General features: G+C 46.5%; 1 protein-coding gene across 5 annotated transcripts in view; it reads right to left on the bottom strand.

The window, feature by feature from the left end:
- The window catches only part of Frmd4a (FERM domain containing 4A), a 303,426-nt gene that overhangs the window by 7,571 nt on the left and 277,115 nt on the right, over window positions 1–18,740 (bottom strand). For all 5 annotated transcript variants that reach the window (XM_027405198.2, XM_027405203.2, XM_027405200.2 and 2 more), the window contains 8 exons: window positions 17,928–18,061; window positions 14,585–14,707; window positions 10,575–10,803; window positions 8,313–8,369; window positions 5,086–5,326; window positions 4,206–4,370; window positions 2,529–3,406; window positions 820–916 (listed from right to left, as the gene is read on the bottom strand). In XM_027405198.2, coding sequence (XP_027260999.1) covers window positions 820–916; window positions 2,529–3,406; window positions 4,206–4,370; window positions 5,086–5,326; window positions 8,313–8,369; window positions 10,575–10,803; window positions 14,585–14,707; window positions 17,928–18,061 — 1,924 coding nt within the window. The remainder of the gene's footprint in view (window positions 1–819; window positions 917–2,528; window positions 3,407–4,205; window positions 4,371–5,085; window positions 5,327–8,312; window positions 8,370–10,574; window positions 10,804–14,584; window positions 14,708–17,927; window positions 18,062–18,740) is intronic.

Below are 18,740 nucleotides of genomic sequence, written 5' to 3'. Positions count from 1 at the left end.
TTCCCAGACATGCTCACCAGTGCCTAACAAAGCAAAAGCTAAGGATTGAGCTGGATAGGGGACCTGTTTCCAGTAAACGACAGGTGTTGACAGAATGTAACATCTAAGAGGCAACAACGGAAGACAGGAGTGGGGTACTAAGTGACAGCCTGTGATAAGAACAAAGCAGGATGCTTGTGTCTGCTTGACCTTTGATGGATCAGAGCATCCTAACTGGCCACAGCTTCTTCTGCCCTAATTCCACTCTTAAAGCTACAAATGAGCCGACTTCCGGTGTCATAGGCTGAATCTTCTGTCCCTGTGTGCAGCCTCTACTCAAAGGTCTCAAGGTATAGCAGTCTTGCTTTGCTGGTGAAGAACAATTGCTTAGCCTAGACAGGAGCCCCCCCCCTTTTTTTTTCAGGATGCATCCCGGTATTTAGACAGTGACCACACTGAGAAGCATGTGCAGTATCTGGCTCAGGGTACTCTCTCCCACCCTTGACAGTTTTGTTTGGCATTTCAAGTTGGCCTGAGAAAAATCAAATGCTGTCTGGAATTGAATCCATTTCTTTGTTTGCCTTCCTACATCCCAGACATCACTACCTACTTTTAAATAGAACCACATAGAATTCATCACCATCAAAGACAGTAGGCCAGCTGGGGAGAAGGTGACAGCAATACAGGGAGACTCTTTTGAAAGAAAGCATGAGCTGTCTTGGCAGTCGTTTGCTGATGCATCCTTCCATCACTGGGAACTCAGTGCTGATGATGCTTTTCCTAGCTAATACAATTTAGAGCCCAGAAAAACCATGTCAACAGCTTCAAGGGACAACTCACCCAGTCTGCCAGGTCAGGATGTGGTGGGGACTGCTTGGTGGGGTGGCTCCAATTTCACTTGACGGTGTTGAGCTTCTCTGGCTTTGAGGTAAGGCAGCTGTATAGTTGGGGTGGGAGAAGCAAGGGAAGGCAGGTAAGACCAAGGCACTCAATGGCAAACTCAGTGGCAGAGCTTCAACCATTGCCAGACATGACCTTGTAGGCAGGAGCTCAGTGGCCCCAAGACACAGGATGGCTCCCCCAAATGCACAGAATGGGAAGCCCCTATGTTTCTGTGGTGGAGACCTGAGCATGGAGGGCTGCTCATGGCATTGTAGATGTGACTCCTATGTGAGGGTCATGCTTTATTGGAGGAAGGGCCTCCAGAAAGTCCTGTGTTGTCTCAGACTTACCAGCTGCTACTTCAATAACCCCTTCAAATGAACATTTGTAATGCCTCAGCCAAATGTAGGCATTTACTAGTGGTGGAACACACAGAAATCTAGTTAAGAGAACTCAGCACCAAATAAATTCTACCTGGACTAGTCCTTTGCATTTGGGGCAGAATGGAATCCTTTTCTTCTGTCAACCTCAGATACTGTTTACTAAAATCTTAGTACTACCTGCCTGCTATCATTTAGTAAAGCATGTCCCCACAAACACAGCAATTTTGAGAGTGTGAAACATTCCTATCCTTTGGCCATTGGTACTTAACCACTGGATCTAAGAGGACCAGAAGTGATCATGACTTTCAGATGGCACACATAATATAGCCATTTTCAGAATCTTGCTGGGAAGCCAGTGGCTTGTTTTACAGCTCAATAAGCAGGGCAGAGGGGAAAAAGTATAGGACCTTGCAGTCCATGGTGCACCCAGGACTGTGTAGATTTGTCATGTGTGCCCTAATGAAAAGGGCAGTGGGGGTATGGAGGCAGAATGCGCTACTTCTCCTTTCGGGTGACATTCATCCCCAATTCTTGGTTTTATGCTTGTATTGCTTACTGTTTGTCTCATAACTCCCCTCATTTTCTGCCGACTAGAGTCAAGGGTTGCAGTATTTGTGTTCACCACTAGTGTCTAAGTGGTATGAGTGAGTGTACAGAGCATTACCGATGTAGCAAGTAAGTGCTCAGCTAATGTTGGTTACTAGCATTGTTATTTCATACAGAAATGTCTTAGGGGAAGGGACGGTTCTTCCTTCTTTTGCTTGATTTGGCACTGCGCAGTGCTTTGGGTTCAATCCTCAGTGGGACACAGTATCAAGGATACTGAAAGCACCTTTGTGGTTTCTGTGAAAAATGACTTTGTGATGGTATCATAACATCATTGGAATAGAAAGCCAGGAGCAGCCAAGCTAACTATATAGGACAACTGTCAGGTTTAGAGAGCAAACACTTTTTTCCCTGGGGTCTCAAGATCCAGGACCAACCTTTCTTGGCAAGGTTATTACTTGGGTCTCTAACCTACTAGAATTTTTCTTCACCAGGAAAAAGGTGCACCCTTGGCAGGATAAACATCACATGGCTTTGTCTCCTTAACTAGAAGAGTTAATGGTAAGATCGCTTCTGTACCCTTACCTTAATTAAACAACACTAGTGTTGGGATAAGAGCCACGGGCTTCCCACATTGCACTGCAGGGGCTCCAGAATAAATGAGTCCCTTTCTTAGCTGCAAAATCTAGGCAACCTACAGGCTACCCAAGTCAACCGCAGTCCCACCACTCTGCTCACCTGACGTGGCCTTGCACATCTGGGGCATCCGGGTGACCCTGCTGTGCGCCACGAAGGTGCTCTGGGAAGAGGTGCTGTACTGAGAGCCGCTGTCCGAGGAAGTGGAGCTGGTGTGCGAGAGGCGGCTGTGCTCCTTGTGCGAGGCTGTGGAGCGCTGGTACCACTGGCGCAGCTCATCTGATACTGCAGCACGGCCAGAGCCTTTGTCATGGGTGCCATCACGCCCCAACGAAGGAGTCCGCAGGATCTGGGAGCGCGAAGGTGTAAGGCGGCCTGCATCGCCCTCGTCACCACCCCCACGCCAGCTCTCTTTGAACAGGCCGCCAGCGGTGTAGGAATTGGAGGTCTTGAACTGTGCCTTGACGCTGTAGTGGCCCTCCTGGTCACTCTCCAGGCTGCGCACCACAACGGGTGTGGCGCTGCCCTCAATATACAGTGGGTACTCCTTGATGCGGTACTGCGAGCTCGGCTGGCTCTGGCTGTGCAGGTACACGCCACCACCACCCGCGCCTGCAGCCCCGCTGCGTGCTGCCAGGTTGGGCATGCTGCCGGAGCTCGCTGAGCCCAGTGCGCCTGCTGCCCGCTGCCTCTGCCGCTGCCGCTGGCGCGCCTTGGACGGCGAGTCCTCAGCCAGCGTTGAGTAGTTGGCGTTCATCTGTGCCGGGTAGTAGTGTTCTGAGCTCGAGTGGCTGGTGCACGACGAGCAGTCATCCATGGGGTCCGAGCCATTGCTGCTACGAGTCCTCGGAGTGTAGAAGTCCGGGCTACCGGTGTCATTCTCTGAGCCCAGGAGCTTGCCCTGGGACTCCAAGCTGGAGCTCCGATGCCTAAAGTGCAGTGCAAGGCTGTGCAGTCTCGTGGGACTGATGTCTACTGACCTGTGGGGAAACGCAGGGTTAATCTTGGGGTTCTGAATCAGAGGGTCCCATGAAAGCCACAGGGCTGGAGTGTAAAAGGCCTAGGGGGTTCAGGGCTTCTAGCCAAGGGGTTGCCCTGGAAACCCAGGTACTTCCCTAGGTCCCAGGTGAGGAAGGGAGCTAAGAGTCCCTTAGAAGAGGAGCCAGGGAAGTGGAAGCACTTCTAGGATTCACACACAAGGTTTCCTCTAAACAGTGTTGACCAAAATAGGGCTTTGTAAAAGGAACAGGGCTTTTGCTTCTTAGAACATAGTAATTCTTTGGTTCCCTAAGTATCGTGTTAACCCCTTTAAAATGCTGATTGTAGGTAAAACAACCCCTCGCTGGGAACAAGTAGAACTACTTAGAAAAAGAACGTGATTCAGTGAAGTCTGTTTTCTGTTCATTTCCTTTCATTATAAATAAATACCTTGAGGCATTAAAATGAGTCCAGAATAGATGCAAGCTTCATTAGAAAGGTCTGTTAGGAATGGGGAGCAAAGATTAACCTAGGGTGTGTAAATTTGGTGAATTCCTACATTAACTGGACTAGATTTTCTGCCTCCAGTCTTGCTAGGATCCGTGTTAGCTCTCTCCAGGAGACTGTGATTCTCTGGCTTCACAAGTCCCCAGACATGGACAGTAGACTCTATTGAGTGTCCAGGGTAAAATAGGTAGAATCGAGCCTAACTCTGGCTCACCTGTTATTTGGGCTGCAATGTCTCACTGTATCAAGGTCTGGTCCAGAAAGGCAGGTAGTCTGAAGGCCCAGCAAACTTACCTTGTGGAATGAACGTAGTGGGGACTCCGGACACGCAGGTCTGGGGTGGATGGCATGCTAGACTGGGAATTCCAGTGTGGGAGGCCTCGGATGGGGCTGTTCTGCAAGGAGCTGCTTACTCCTGCCTCAGTACAGCTTCCTGTGCTGGGGAAGCGCTTGTGGCTGCTGCAAGCAGAGGAAAGCCATGCTGGTCACACTAATATACTGTGGCACCTTTCCCCAATGGTAGGGGCTGACTAGCTTGGAACAGTGGATCTAAACTGTAGGGAAAGCTTGCCCAGGACTCCAACTCTCACTGTCCCACTTGAGGGAGCTTTGTCCCCTGTGCAGTCAGCACAGGGTATTGTTTTCCAAGAAACAAAATACCTGTTCGGGCACCCTCTTGGGGCTGTGTAATTAAGGAAAATGAGGACAACAGAAGCAGACCTAAAATTTCTTCCAAGTAGTCATCTCTACGATGTTGATATTAACCTAGTAATGAGCTGCTAAAGTGCAGCTTGGCTCCAGAAATCAGCTGGAGGATGGTTTAGATTCTGCACCACCTTGGGGACCCTCTGATTGGACTCTCCTTTGCCATTCTGGAATACTGCTGACTACAATTTCCTAATTAATTCCTGTGGAATTTAATGGCATTAAAGCCATCTGCCAACAGGTTGATTGTGAGCCAAACCCTTGTGCCCCCGCCCCCCCTTTCATGACAAATCTGTACTTCTCTGAAACTGACAGCAGAGGGCTTTGTGAGCAAAGCTGATCTGTAAGTCCAGGAAGGAAGGGAGTATCCTCTTCAAATATGGTGATGTGTGGATGCTGTGTGGGGCCACCCTTTGATTTTACCCAAGCGTGGCCGGAGACCTCATTTGGGTTTCCCGACCTGACTCACCTGGAATGACTGTGGGAGGAGCGTTTCTTCACCTTCTCATAGGGCTCGTCTAAAGAGGACTCACTCCACATTTTGGGCTTTAAGGGTGACTTGTCATAGTCAGTGCGGTGATAGTGCATCTGCCTGAGTCCCTCCAGGGACTGTGGGGGAGGAGGCCTGTTGTGCGATGATGGTGGCCGAGGAGGAAGTCCCTTGTGTGGAGACTGGAGGGGGGATATTGTGCTGGTAACCTGAGAGTCTTCTGCATAGACAGAAAGAGGAGGAACAACTGCTCAGAGGCCTCATTTCCACAAACGCAGAGATTTGTGGCAACCCACTACATCAACACCTTGGAGCTACACATCAAAATATGTACAAGGAACCTGCTGACCGTGCCTTGACTACTGGTCAATCCAAGTCAAGGCAGAGCCTTGTACAGGGCAGTAAATATCACTTCTAGTTAAGTATGAAGAAAGTCTGATTGGATTCAGTGCCACCAAGAAATGCCACTACATACTCAACAGGCAAATGTAGTATTTAATGTTCTTTTTTTTAAAATTGGTGCTGAGGAATGAACCCAGGGCCTCACATGTGCTAAGCAAATGCTACGCATGGAGCTGTGCCATAATTTATGTTTAAAGAGGCACTAGACATATCTCATTTGCTTTGGGGAGAGGAGTTAACCTCCCTGAGCATTTTATCTGCTCTGTAAATCTGTGTCCTCAGGGGTAGAATGACAGCTGGCACCCAGTAGGTACTCAATAAATATTTGTTGGAGGAAAAAAAATGAATTGAAAGTGTATCTGTCAAGTATAATTAAGTACTGGCTGGTCTCCCTCACAAGCTACTTAAATTCTTTATAATCCAATAGCACCCTACCCCGCCTTCTCTGGGGTACAGCTTAGCACATCTGTATGCTAGATGACTTCCAAAGGCAACAAATCCACTTAGTCAAAGAAGGAGATGTCTCACCAGGCATAGTGACTCTTGCCTGTGATTCCAGCAGTGGGTAGAGACAGACAAATCAGCAGTTCAAGGCCAGCTTAAGTTACATAGTGAGTTCGATGCCATTCGGCGTTACCTAGGACCTGGTCCAATTATAAACAAAACAACAATCCCCAACTCAAAGGTGCTGTCTGGAAGGAAATGAGCTCTGGGCAGGCAGAGGAGGAAGGAAACAGTAGAAATGTGGAGGTGGGGGGGAGTGGATATAAGCAGGAGGTGCCACTCAGCTGGAGGAGAGGGCAGAGCCAGGGAGGGAGGAATTCTGAGCCCAGATAGCAAGAGACCTTGAATTCTAGGGCAGGAGTTGATATTTGGCTTAAAAGCTACAAGAAAACTTTGTTAAGTATAAATGTGGCAGGGTGAATATCCTGTTTAAGAACTACTGTTCTGGCAATTTTCACCTGGGAAAAGTGACAGGACAGAGTAGGGAGGGTTTATGAAGAGATATGGTGATGGGAACCTGAGGTATGGAGGGAGGGGATGCTCTCAGGAAGGGGGTGGGGGCAGGCTAGAGGAAAATCCCACCAACCATTCATGGGATCCTATATAGGTTTTTCCACTCTTGGTTTTTTCATAGCCTAATTCTCAATCCCCAAAATTCAAAGGCCAAATATCTTCTCTGGTCTACCCCCTGCTTGCCCCTCAAATCAGACAGGAGTCCCTAGCAAGCAAGAGCCTCAAGGGGGAACACAGGACACAGGAGGCAATTACAGTTCTCAGGACAGAGGCCTAGGACATGGGGGCAAAACTGTAATCATGATGTCTCAAAATTAGCTAATGACTATGTACAGCCCTGGAAACTACTAGCACAAGGGAACTTCATCAACCCTTTCCTTCCTTGGCAGACTAGGGTGGCAGAGATCAATGGTAGGACTGGGGGGGGGGTCTCATATTCCAAACAGGCTTCTGTGTTCTCATGGAACACCATGTCTTCCCCACCCACTTAATGCAGCAGACAGTAAAATTCCACCATCTGATTTCTAATAGCAAGGCCAAGACAGCTGGGTGACAAGCTCCTCAGGCTTTCCCCACATCAAGAGCAATCGTTATTATTGTGGCAATTATCGTTATTACTGTGACTTGGGTAGGCCTTTTATGTTTTCGGTCTCAATAGCCACTTACCACTAGCTGCCTGAGGTTTTCCAAGAGGGCAAAAAAATTAACTACCAGTTAATAGATTCCCATATAATTAGTGCCCTCATCATGCAAGGTTTTGGTTTAGCAACCACAGGAATAGCTTAGAAATTGTTCTAAATCTGGAATGCTTGCTTCTGCTGGAGGGGCAGGAGGAGCTTTCAACTCTGACTTTCTAAGAGCTGACCAAGAAAATATCCTGGCAATTGCCACATTTGAGAATTCAGCATGAAATAAAACACCAGTTTCCGGTTGTCCATGTCACTAAAGGGAAATTCCCACTCCTGTTTCAGAGAGGAGCAGATAGGCCAACCCTTCTTATAGCTAGACCTGCAGTAGATCCCAAGCGTTTTGTGTAAACGCTTTCCTTGTATGTCAGGCTTCGCAAAGGAAGATGCACAGGATGAAGGCTCTATTCACATTAAAAAAATATTGTGTTCACCCTCCCCCTGGCTTTTTTTTTTTTTTTTTTTTTTTTTTTTTTTTTTTTTTTGTCCTGAGGATAGAACTCAGGGCCTTGCATATAGTCAAGTGCTCCAGCACTGAGCTATACTCACTCCCAGGCTGTTTGTTTTTATACAGAGTCAACTTCTTATATGGCTCAGGTTGGCCTTGAACTTTTGATCCTCCTGCCTCTGTTTCCACCTCTCATGTGCTGGGGTTATAGGACTAAAGCTCCCATGCCAGCCAAAAAAATGCTTTGGTTATTACAAAACAAAATAATTACTTCATGAATATCATTTGGGGTGTCCAACCTCTTTGGGCCCCCTTGAATCAAGAATAATTCTCTTAGGCCATACATTCTAGTAGTGTCCAACCCATGGCCAACAGGTTACCAGAGCATGCACATGTGTATTTTCTATGCTATTGGAATGCAAGAGCTACATGTGGCCCATGGACTGCAGATTGGATAACCCTGGAAAACAAGTGTCAAGCCCAAAACAAGCCCAACAGTGACCCCTTGGGAAGGAAAGAGCCTACAAGGAGTCCAGTTACTGTCTCAGCCTGCCTCTTTCCTGCCTATAAGGCTATTATTCCCAGGCTGTGTACAGAATAATCCGGGCTTAATCTGGATTCAGCATTTAAGAGCAGGGAATGGAAGAACATACCATCTTCAAGAACAAGGGCATCAGAGAGGGAGCTGTCTTCACTGGCAATATTTCCATCTAGAAGACAAAAGTGAAAGTCTATATGGTTAACACGTTCTGCAACAAAGCCCTATGAGCAGGAAGGAATAACCTGCTCCTCTTCTCCATCCTGGCAACACTCTTCCATCTTTTTTACATCAGCAAGGAAAGAAGCCATAAAACAAAGATGTTGTTGGGTGTTTCCTTTGACAGTCCCTGTGGTGGGTTGTGAGCACACCCTCCCCACCCCAGCTCTGCAATGGATCCTAGTCTTTGTGTACTTATGCTCTTGCTCATCAGATACTGAGGCTTAGCATGTCATGGAAAGGTGGTGGGGCCTGGTTAAGCCACATCATTGTCCTAGAGCAAACTCCGGGCAAGTACCAGCTGAACCAAAGAAGTCAGCAGCTGTTATTCAACAGATACGAAACTAGGAGAGGGAACTTACTTTTGCTCACATGGTGATAAATGGTTTCTCAATAAACTTGTCATTAGCAGAGAAAACAAGCATGTTAAATACAGACTCCATCTCTCCAAAGCTTATTTTTATAGTCACCATTCAATTAGGAACATGCCTGAGAGGGAGACAGTAAAATAATCCACCCTCCCACTGGGGAAACTGAGGTACAAACCCTCAGGAAAGAGGGTTTGTCCGAAGTGACTCCATTCTCTGGGAACCGCCAGCAAAGAAAGGTTTAAAGTCTTCAGATTCTGAAGTTTTTTTTTTCCAGGGATCTAATGAGTTTGCTCACTCCTAACATGGCTGGACCTCTGTGATGAAAACATTACTTCACTGTGGCAGCAAAGCAGGGAAGGCGGGATTCTTGAACAGTTAAAACATGGCTGGAAGCTTGCTTGCAAGGAAACAGGAGCTGGCATGAGGAATGTTTTAAAAGCCAGTGCTGCCAGCAGACCCAAGAATAGCTTTCACTCAGGTGGGCCTCAGAATGGGCTCCCCGAGGCCACATGGTGAGACAGGCACCCTCAGGCTGCTCCTCCCAGACATAGCTCTGATGGTTCTTCTAGATGTTTGTACAGAACAGGGAAGTTCAAATGCCTTTGAGGAGGTCCCAAAGGAGGCAATGACAAAGACTGATTCACTGTAGCCCTGTTAGAAAGTGTGGGTAAGTTCCATTTTCATGGCAAAGGACAACAGAATGAGATATAGAAAGATGGGCACTTCTGAGTTCCTCGAGCCACAGGATGGTTTTTATGGCCAGCCCATCCCAACTAGAAACTTAACTTTTTCCCTATTATTTGATAGATGAACTCCAAGGAGATGGAGGGCTTTGACTTTGATGTCTTGTAATCTCCAGTCCACCACTGCCTTCTTAACGTAGTTTTTTTTTTTTTTTTTAGGAGATAGTTCTATATCTCTATTACACATAACACAGGTTATCATTCTCACCATTTTAAGTGTTCAGGGCCTTAATTACACCAACATGATTACAAAACCACACCACCAGCCATCTTCTTCGATAGGGCTTTCATTTCTCAGCTGAAAACCTTGCACTGGCCCATCCCCACTGCCACAAAGCTCCTGGAAACCTCTGTATTGGTTTCTGTCTTCTTAGAACTAAGGTATTTTCAACACACATACCCTCTGGGAGAATACTAGTATATATTATCAAGAATTCAATGGATTAGAGAAAAGATAACAGGGAGAGAGATTTGATGCTTGGTGGATTTGAAGGTATTTCCTTCTAGTTTACCATCAATGTCTGAGTCTGGATAAGAACACATATTCCAGACAATCCATGAGGGACAGTCCAACCCTTCAAGCTATAGTTCTTGAGATAAGAAGCTCCAGGTAATAGAATTAGCTTGAGGGAGACAGACTGGGGACACGGTAGTGTCTTCAGGACTTAGTCCAATGTTCCAGCTATGCACTTTGTCTTCCAGTCTTGGGAAAGGAGTTAGGTCTCTGAGAACTACAGGGCTTCAGCTATGTTGAGGCTAAGCTGGGCTAGCACAGTAACCTCCATAGTTCCCAGTGACATTTGAAAAGAGAGTTGGTTCCCCCAGGAAGTGTCATTCGTGACATCGAGGTTCTATGTATGGTCTCCTTCATCTGTGCCCCCACACTGATTATTAGGATAGAGCAACCAGGTACCCATTCTCTTTTATGGATGGACAATAAGGTAGGTGGGTAAGAGGCTATTTGGATCCTGCAAGGATCCAGATCAGGACCTAACTGGACCTGGTTGTCGTGGAGCAGGACAGGAGCTTGTGGGTGGCACTGACCGTCTATGACTAGTGAGGCCCTCTGGGTGGGTTTCTTCCCTGACTTGATTCGGTTCTCGTTGATTGCATTTTCAATCTCCTGCAGCTTCTTCAGTGCGTTCAGATAAGAGGTTTTTCTTTGCTTCTTCAGTTTTTTGCTGACATTGGGGTCGCTGGCTAGGCGGCGGGCAGCCTCGGTGATCTGGGACTGAATTGCAAACTCCCGTTCCAAGCGTTCCAGCTCAGCTTCCTGTGGGAGGGAAAACAAATGCTTAGAGCTTCTGAAGATCCTGCTGCCCAATGAGACTTGCCTATCTCAAGTCCAGACTTCTGCCCCCGTGTTTCTGATCTTCCTTTTTCGCACCTCTACCAAGGTCTATTGAAGCCTAAGCCTTAGAGGAAATTCAGAGCCCGTTACTATTATTTTCTTTCTACTGGGGCATAAGACACAGCACGACTTCTACAACTTCCTCTTGGGTTTGTTCATGTGTGGACACCTCCTTATCCTCCCACACATGCCCTCTGTCATATATCTTTGTGTGTCTCATGTTAGGACTTTTGGAAGATCATTCTGCAAGTCCTAACTCTTCTTTTCACACTTGTGTGTTCATAAAAGCCCTTCTGGGCCCTCTAGGAGGCAAAGATGGTGTGGGGGTGGGTAGTGGAACCAGTTTTACCCCTGCTCCTTGGATAGCTTTTGGATTCTCTCCCTTCCTGCCTTCTTGTGCAACTCCTTCCCATCTCTCTCACGTCCCTTTATCTAGATGGAATCCCTGTGTTCCGGGCCTGGGAGAAATGAGGCTATGAATAACAGATATGCCTGGAAGACCCAGAAGACAGTACCCCGGATAGAGCATCTGCTGCTGGCCTACTGTCCAGATGTTTCCTCTGCGGATGTATATACACCAGGGAATGTTAGGAGTGGAGGCAGATCACGCATGTGTGTTAGAATCTGTGGATGAATGCGGAGTCCCCTTAAGTACAAAGCACTCTCGTTTCTTTATTTCTTCTCTTCCCTGGTTTTTATGCGGTGGATGTAAATCTTCCCTTGTGCTTGGCTCCCAGCTGCTGGCACTGTTTTACAAAGTTCTGTAGCCTTTAGGAAAGAGTCCCAGCTGGAAGAAGTAGATGGCTGGGAATGTGGTGTGGTATGAGGGGTTGGAGCTAACTCCTCCTCCTGCCCAACTTCTCTGTTTCCTGTCTGATGGGGAAGATTTAACAAGGTTCACCACAGGCTCCAGCCTCCAGGCCCTCCTCCATGATGAAATGACAGTCTTTGAAAGCATGAGCCAGAATGAAACCTTCATCTTTTCTGTTGCTTTTGTCAGGTATTTTGTCATAGTAACAGGAAAGTAAACTGTTGGAACTTTGGAACCACTTCATCAAAGCTGGCACTAAGCAGCAAGTTACTCTGGAGTTTGGTATCTGGTGGGTGCAAGGGCACTAGCAGCCTGGGTGTGTTCTGGAAACTCATAGGAGATACGGACTCCAATAAAGCCCATACAACATAATCCTATGCTGGCCACACAGTAGCTTCTCTCTTCCCAGTACTCACACATGACCACTGGAAACCATGTATCTTGCCCTAGATGGTTTGCACTTACATTAAAGTTTGTCAGGGACTGACCAAACTAAGGAAGAGGAGACAGCCATGTTTCCTGGATTCTGCCTAGTATGGTGGCTCAACAGTATGCCTCTGAGCACAATGGGCCAGGCTGGTGTGTGTGAAGGGTCTACTAAGGGAAATACTCTTTGCCTGATTTCAGTGACTTTTGAACACTTTGAGTCTAGAGGAGGCAGGAACGAGAAGTGGGAGGGAAACGTAAGGGCTAAAAGAAACCACTTAGAGAGACAATAAACTCTTTCCAAATCCTTCCAGTGTTGGCCAAACTTGTTTTCCCAGAGGAAGAAGGATATCAACATGGACTTCTGCCCAGAGCCCTGGGACAGGGACAAAACCCAGCCTGTGAATTCGGGCTCCCTGAAGCAGCTGTTTCTGGGTGGTTCTGATAGCTCTGGTCCAAGACACTGACCCTGAGATTTGCAGGCATCCAGAACAAGTCTTGATATTCTGACTGAGTCAAGGACAAGACTGAATGCCTTGTCTGTGGAAATGGTCAAATGGCTAGGAAAGCAAAAGGGTGTGCAGGGGAGCTGTGGCAGCACACACACAGCAAGAGTGGGTCCCTTCCCAGCAGGAGGAAGCTCTGCAGCTTTTATCTGCTCCTTTTTATGATTTTCAGAAAGATGCCCAGGGGCCAGCCCCGAATTCTCAGAGCTCTAGGGTCAGCTTTCTTGAAAAGTAGAAAAAACTAAAACAGTGGGAAGTTCAGGCAAGGAAGGACACTTGTTAAACATGGGGTGCTTTCTTAAAGCTCAAGTTGAGATGACAATGCAGCTTTGGAAGCTGTCTGACTGCATGGTGCTCTAAACCACTCCCCACTTTCCACATCTCATCTCCATTTCCAGCAGCTGTTCGCTGAGCACCAGGCAAGTGTTAAGTGTCCAGTGCAATGTTCTTCTAGCTCATTTAATCCTAGTGATAACCCAGAGAAGTCAGCACTGAGAACTTGAGCATATGGGAGAGGGAGTGGCCTGGCTAGGTATCACTTTGGATGAAGCACTTAGGTGTGCCCAGCAAGCTTCCAGGGATCTGTAACCACAAGCTTCAGGCATGGGCCTGAATTCATGCCCTCTGCCTTCACACTAACCTTATTTTAGGAGAATGTCTTTCTCCAAGTTCCTTAGAAAGCTAAAAAGACCTTGCTTTTCTTTCCCTTTGTGGTGGTTACTCTTAATTGTCAAATGTCTGCGAGGGATTGCCTAGACTAAGTTAATGGAGTGGGAAGACCCTCCCTAAATGTAGGTGACACCATTCCAAGAGATGGAGGAAGTGAGCAGAGCACCAGTGCTCAGCACTCTCTGCTTCCTGACAGCAGATGCGGCATGACCCGCTACCTCAGGCTCTTGCCCAAGCCTTCCCCACTATGGCTGTATCCTCAACTGTGAGCTAAAGTAAACTCCCCTCCCTCCCTCTCTCCCTCCCTCCCTACTTCCCTTTCTCCCTCCCTTTGCTCCCTCTGCTTTTGTCAGGACATTTTATCCCAGCAACATGAAAAATTAAGGTTCCAGGCTTTGAGTTCTGAAGTTGTCTTCTATTCACTATCTCTAATTGATATGAGTTTTAACTCTAGTCAGAAGAAATGTGGGAAAGACCTTGAGGTAAATCTGGCTTTTTGTTTCTCTTTGTCGAGCGCTGGAAACTTTGTTATCTAACCCCATTCCCTCAGACAGTTCCTTACTGTGTAGTTCTGACCATCCTGGAACTCACCCTGTAGACCCTGCTGGCCTGGGAGCTCACAATGATCTGCCTGCCTCTGCCTCCCAAGTGCTGGCTGGGATTAAAGGTGTGGGCCACCACACCCAGCTGAGCTTTGATTATCCTTTAAATATGAATTTTTCAGTCTCAGCCCTCACCATCATACCACCCAAAGAGAATAAAAATCATGTTGAAATATGGTTTTTCCAAAGACAGACAACTGAGGATAAGATGCATGTCCCATGCAGTGACTTCAGCAGCCATATGACTTTAAAAGGCAGAGGGCAGGCCCTTTTCTCCTTCCCTAGCCAATGAGAGCTGTGGCTGGAGATTCACTTCTTCCATGTTTCCTTCTACAGTTCAGGCATCAGGTAAGACCAAGAGTAACAAAGGGCTGGAAGGCCATTACAAGGTATATTTTCATGTTACTGGAATGTTCTCCCCAATCTTAACTGGCCACTTGCAAGTGGTCTACAGCGTTAGATAAATAACTTCAACAGAGTCCCATTGTGTACACTAAGGCGAGCAAACTCATCCTATAAAGAAAAACCATATAGCAACTAGCCAGTTCACCCAAGAAAGGGTAAAAGGGAAAACGGGCATTTGGAAGCAATGAAGAAATTACACAGAACCTGGCAATTCCAACAAGTGGGGCAAATAAGGATAATGCAGAAAGGATAATGGGAAGGACTACAACACCAGAGAAACATACCTCTCCTTTAGGCAGGATTTTCTGTTCATCCAGCTTGAAGGCTGTCCCAATTCTTCTCCGAACAATAGGTGGTTCCTCTCCTGGATCCAGGGGATATTCAACAGGCAGTTTGCCCGTGAGCTCCTGTGTGTGCAGAAGAACATTCAGAGAGGTTGGAGATCAGCAGAGGACACGCTTGTTTTGGTTCTAGGACACACTTCTGATGCACGTGGAAGGCCCGTTAGCGTTAGCATCTTGCCTAAATAAAGACTTCCTGATACAGCTGAACCTGATGACCCACATCTGCAACCTGGCTACTCAGGAGGCTGGGGTAGGAGGATCACAAATTCAAGACCAGGCTGGCCAACTAAAGAAACCCTGTCTCAGGAGACTCCTTCCAAACAAAATAGCCTCCTCAAAAAGATTTGCAGTTATAGTTCAGTGGCAGCGTGCTTGCTACATCTGAGTTGATAAGGAGTGGTTTAAGTCTGTAGCTAACCCACACTGTGGAAGCCAGACAGGATGTCACGAAGTCCCGCTCAACACCAGAAGAGGATGGAGATGTCACTTTGTGTATTCAGCAGGCATATCTGGGCAAATACCAGTTCTGGCTTTCTGGCCCTCAATCAGTACAGATACTACAATATGATACAAGAGGAGACTGTGGTGAGGAAGAACTCAGAAGTGTCCTCTTGAAACTCATCATCTACACAGAGAGCTTTTGTGTTCAGCAGCCCAGGCCTGAGTGCCCACAGCGGGAAAAGTCCATCTTGTGGCAGGCTGGCTACACTGGCATGTGTCTCTATGTGGTATGTGTGTGCACAAGCACCCCCTCCTGGGCCTCTTCTGTGTTCACAGCACTGGATATAGCTCCTTGGACCTTTTTTCCTTCTGTAGGAATTTTGGAATTTTAGAGCAGGATGGTCCCATTTGGATGACTGCCTCTGCAATATCCTCTCTTAAAAAAAATATGGTGCAAGTGTTTCTCAGATAGTCTTATGTTCATTCTGTGACTTCTTACCTGCTCCCTGCTTAGGCCTTCCACAAATAACAACCAGCTAAGCCTGTTATTTTAATATATAGAAACAATAAACTGTCAGGACTTCCTGTTCTGAAACTTATGAAAAGGCAAAGAGAGGTTGTTCACATTGCCATGGATTTGTAACTCTAACGTGTTTGTGGTTTCAGTCTATATTTTTAAAACGAGGCTACCGATTTTCCACCATCTGCTTGAAAGTACTCAGGTCAAGGTCTCGACTCTCAGGATATTTAATCTGATTTCATAGGTAACCAGAGCCCGCATGGTGGGAAAGTAATTTAATGCGTGGCAGTGGGCCCTCTTGCTGTGGAACTCTCAGAGCTCCCATACTGCCTCACTCTGACTGCTCTCTTCCCAAGGGATCAAACAGCATGTCCTGCTTCTTGAGCCTGGAGGATCTACCAGCAGAGAGTTAGCAGGGAGTCTCCCAGGCCCCTTTATCTCACGTGTGTCACAGCCTCTGATGGAAATAAACATACGTGCACAAGGGCCTAGCTTTGGGTTACTTCTACCTAAGTTATATTTTCTGTTTTCAAAGTTATAGGAAGTGGGATCTTTTGTTTTCCTTACATTGCATTTGTCAAACTTTTATGGTACATGCTGGTCTTGTCTTGACATGTTCCTCTCATGCTGTAATGTATATTCTTTGCTTGGTTTAAGGACTTCTCTTATTAAATACAAAACAAGGCTTTACAAATTATGAAAGGCAGACACCAAAACCCATGCTTTTTTTTTTTTCTCTCCTTCAAGCATAGTCTTTATAAAAATGTTGCTAATATTTACAGTATCACATAGCACATTCCCCCCAGCCAGGCCCATGGCTTTCCTGATTTGCAATGGATTTGTGCTAATGTGGTTCTGCCTTGAGCGAGCTCCGGTTTAAATCAATCCAGACATAATTAAGCCAAGTTGAAATGTAATGTGATCTCACTCTACGGCCCACTGTTTCATTCTTCCTGCTGCAAAACATTCTTCTTCAGGGGGAGGGGAATTCACCTCCTGGATTTGGTTAGGGACCCTCTTTATACTTGCCATTCGGAACTGCTTACCCGAGGAGCGTTTGGTCATGGTCTGTGGAGCACAACCACTCCCAGGAGAGCAACCCCACACTGTGTTCAGTGAGCCACATGCACATGTGTGTGTGCTCACACACAACACACACTGTATGACTGTATGTGTTACACTAAAAAGTGAGGTCTAGAAGCACTGCTAATAGAGAGGTATGGAATAAACACTAGAAGGGAGGAATGGACATTTCAATAAATGTCGAAGTGGATTGTGGGAGCCTCTACAAGCTTAATGAAATTAGGACTGTACCAAAACAGGCAGAAGGAGACATTTTCTGTGTGGGGAGTGGGGTGTTCACTTGTCATAGGCTGCATGTGGGTGTCACAGGACAACCCTTGGGTGTCAGCTTTTATCTCCTGCCTTGTTTGAAACAAGGTCTCTTTTGTTGTTTGTCACTGAGTATGCTAGGCTAGTTGCCTCCCATCTCACCGCAGAGATTACAGGCGTGTTCTACTCTGCCAGGCTTTCATCTAAGTTTGCAGCTGAGGTCCTTACGCCTGCAGAGCACGTGCTTTATCCATTGAACCATCTCTCCAACCCAATGCAACTTTGCTTTTCATAAGACTTAACCGAATCCCTATGCTGGGTGCATAGCTCAATGGAAGAACACTAGCCTAGCCTGCCTGAGGCCATAGGTTCAATGCACAGTAGCACAAAAATAAAAAAAAACAAAACAAAACAAACCAACAAACCACCACCACCTCCCCACCACCACCAAACTAGGAGAAGATTCCATTTTCAAAAAGAGCTGAAGAAACAGTAGATCACCAGGTTTAAAATGATGACTATATATTTCAGGTGACATCCTATTGTCTTTGTTGATGCTACATTGTGTCCAAAGACAAACTCAGGAGAAGCAAAAGCTTCCCCAGCAATAAATTTAAGCACAAGCTCCAGTGAACTAAGACAGTGGCAGGACATTATATAGAAAGAGGCTGTGTCCTGTCAGGACACGCCCTGTATACTGTGGTATGCTATGCATGGTTTTGGGACTGTTAAAATGACTTGTCGTTCAGCCTCGGGGTGTGTGTGTGTGTGTGGTGTCATACATATCAGCTAGTGACTGCTTTAACTGACACTGGTTTTCCTTTGATACCTTGCTTTTAACAAAGTTTATCATTGGAGGTGTGGGTGTTTCCAACCCTGGGGAGGGAGAGCACTTGGTTTCCTGAAAATCAGTCTGTATTGTCTCCACCCTGTCTATTGTCCATTCCGAAGATGTACGACATGACAAACAACACAGACTTAATTGCTTACAGCTTCCCGGAGACACAATCTCTTCAGTTCCTCCAGCCTCTGGCGTAGTGTCTCCTCCAGAGCTTCCTGCCTGGATTTCAAGGCAGCCAGCATGTCTTTCTTGGCCGACTGAGAGCTATCTGATTCCTGAGAACCTGTCAATAAAGAGCAGGGTTACTAGGCCAACTGACAGGGGACACACATCTGGACCACTAATGAATTTCACTGGTGCTCACACCGAGGATATGGGGTTTACCCCAGGAATCAAGAGCGTGAAATGAGACAGGTGTGTGGCGTTCCAATCGTGAGGGGTGAATTCCAGCACCACATGGGATATATAGCTACTCAGAGGACTGGCAGGAAAGCTGACACTCCTGAACAAGAGCGCTGTCATTTCTGATTATCCTAAGACATGTCACATACCTGTTTTACTCTCACCAGCCAATTTTAATACATTTTACACAAGGAAGTGGGGAAAGTAAAGTTGAAGTAAATGTTAGTAATTTCAATTCAGGTTTTACATTTTCTTTTTGTCTACTGGAATTAGATTTTTGTTTAGTGCAAAGATATATCTGTTCATAGTAAAATATCTGAAAATATAGACAGGTATAAAAATAATTGGTAAACAAGTCACGCAGAGATAGCTAATCATATTATGCATTTTCTTTAGGCCTTTCCCCCAAAGGACACACACACACACATACACACACTAGAATTAGAGTTCTGCCCACTATTTTATCTTAGTGCTGTATCCTGAGAAAATTTGCTCCTAGTGGAAGGAATATAATATTGAGGGATGCATACTTTTCAAAAGACTTATAGGTATTTTCCATG

Source organism: Cricetulus griseus, chromosome 3 (assembly GCF_003668045.3).
Source record: "Cricetulus griseus strain 17A/GY chromosome 3, alternate assembly CriGri-PICRH-1.0, whole genome shotgun sequence".
Lineage (NCBI taxonomy): Eukaryota > Metazoa > Chordata > Mammalia > Rodentia > Cricetidae > Cricetulus > Cricetulus griseus.
The sequence above is the reverse complement of the archived record's forward strand: the minus strand, read 5'-3'. Positions and strand labels throughout refer to the sequence as shown.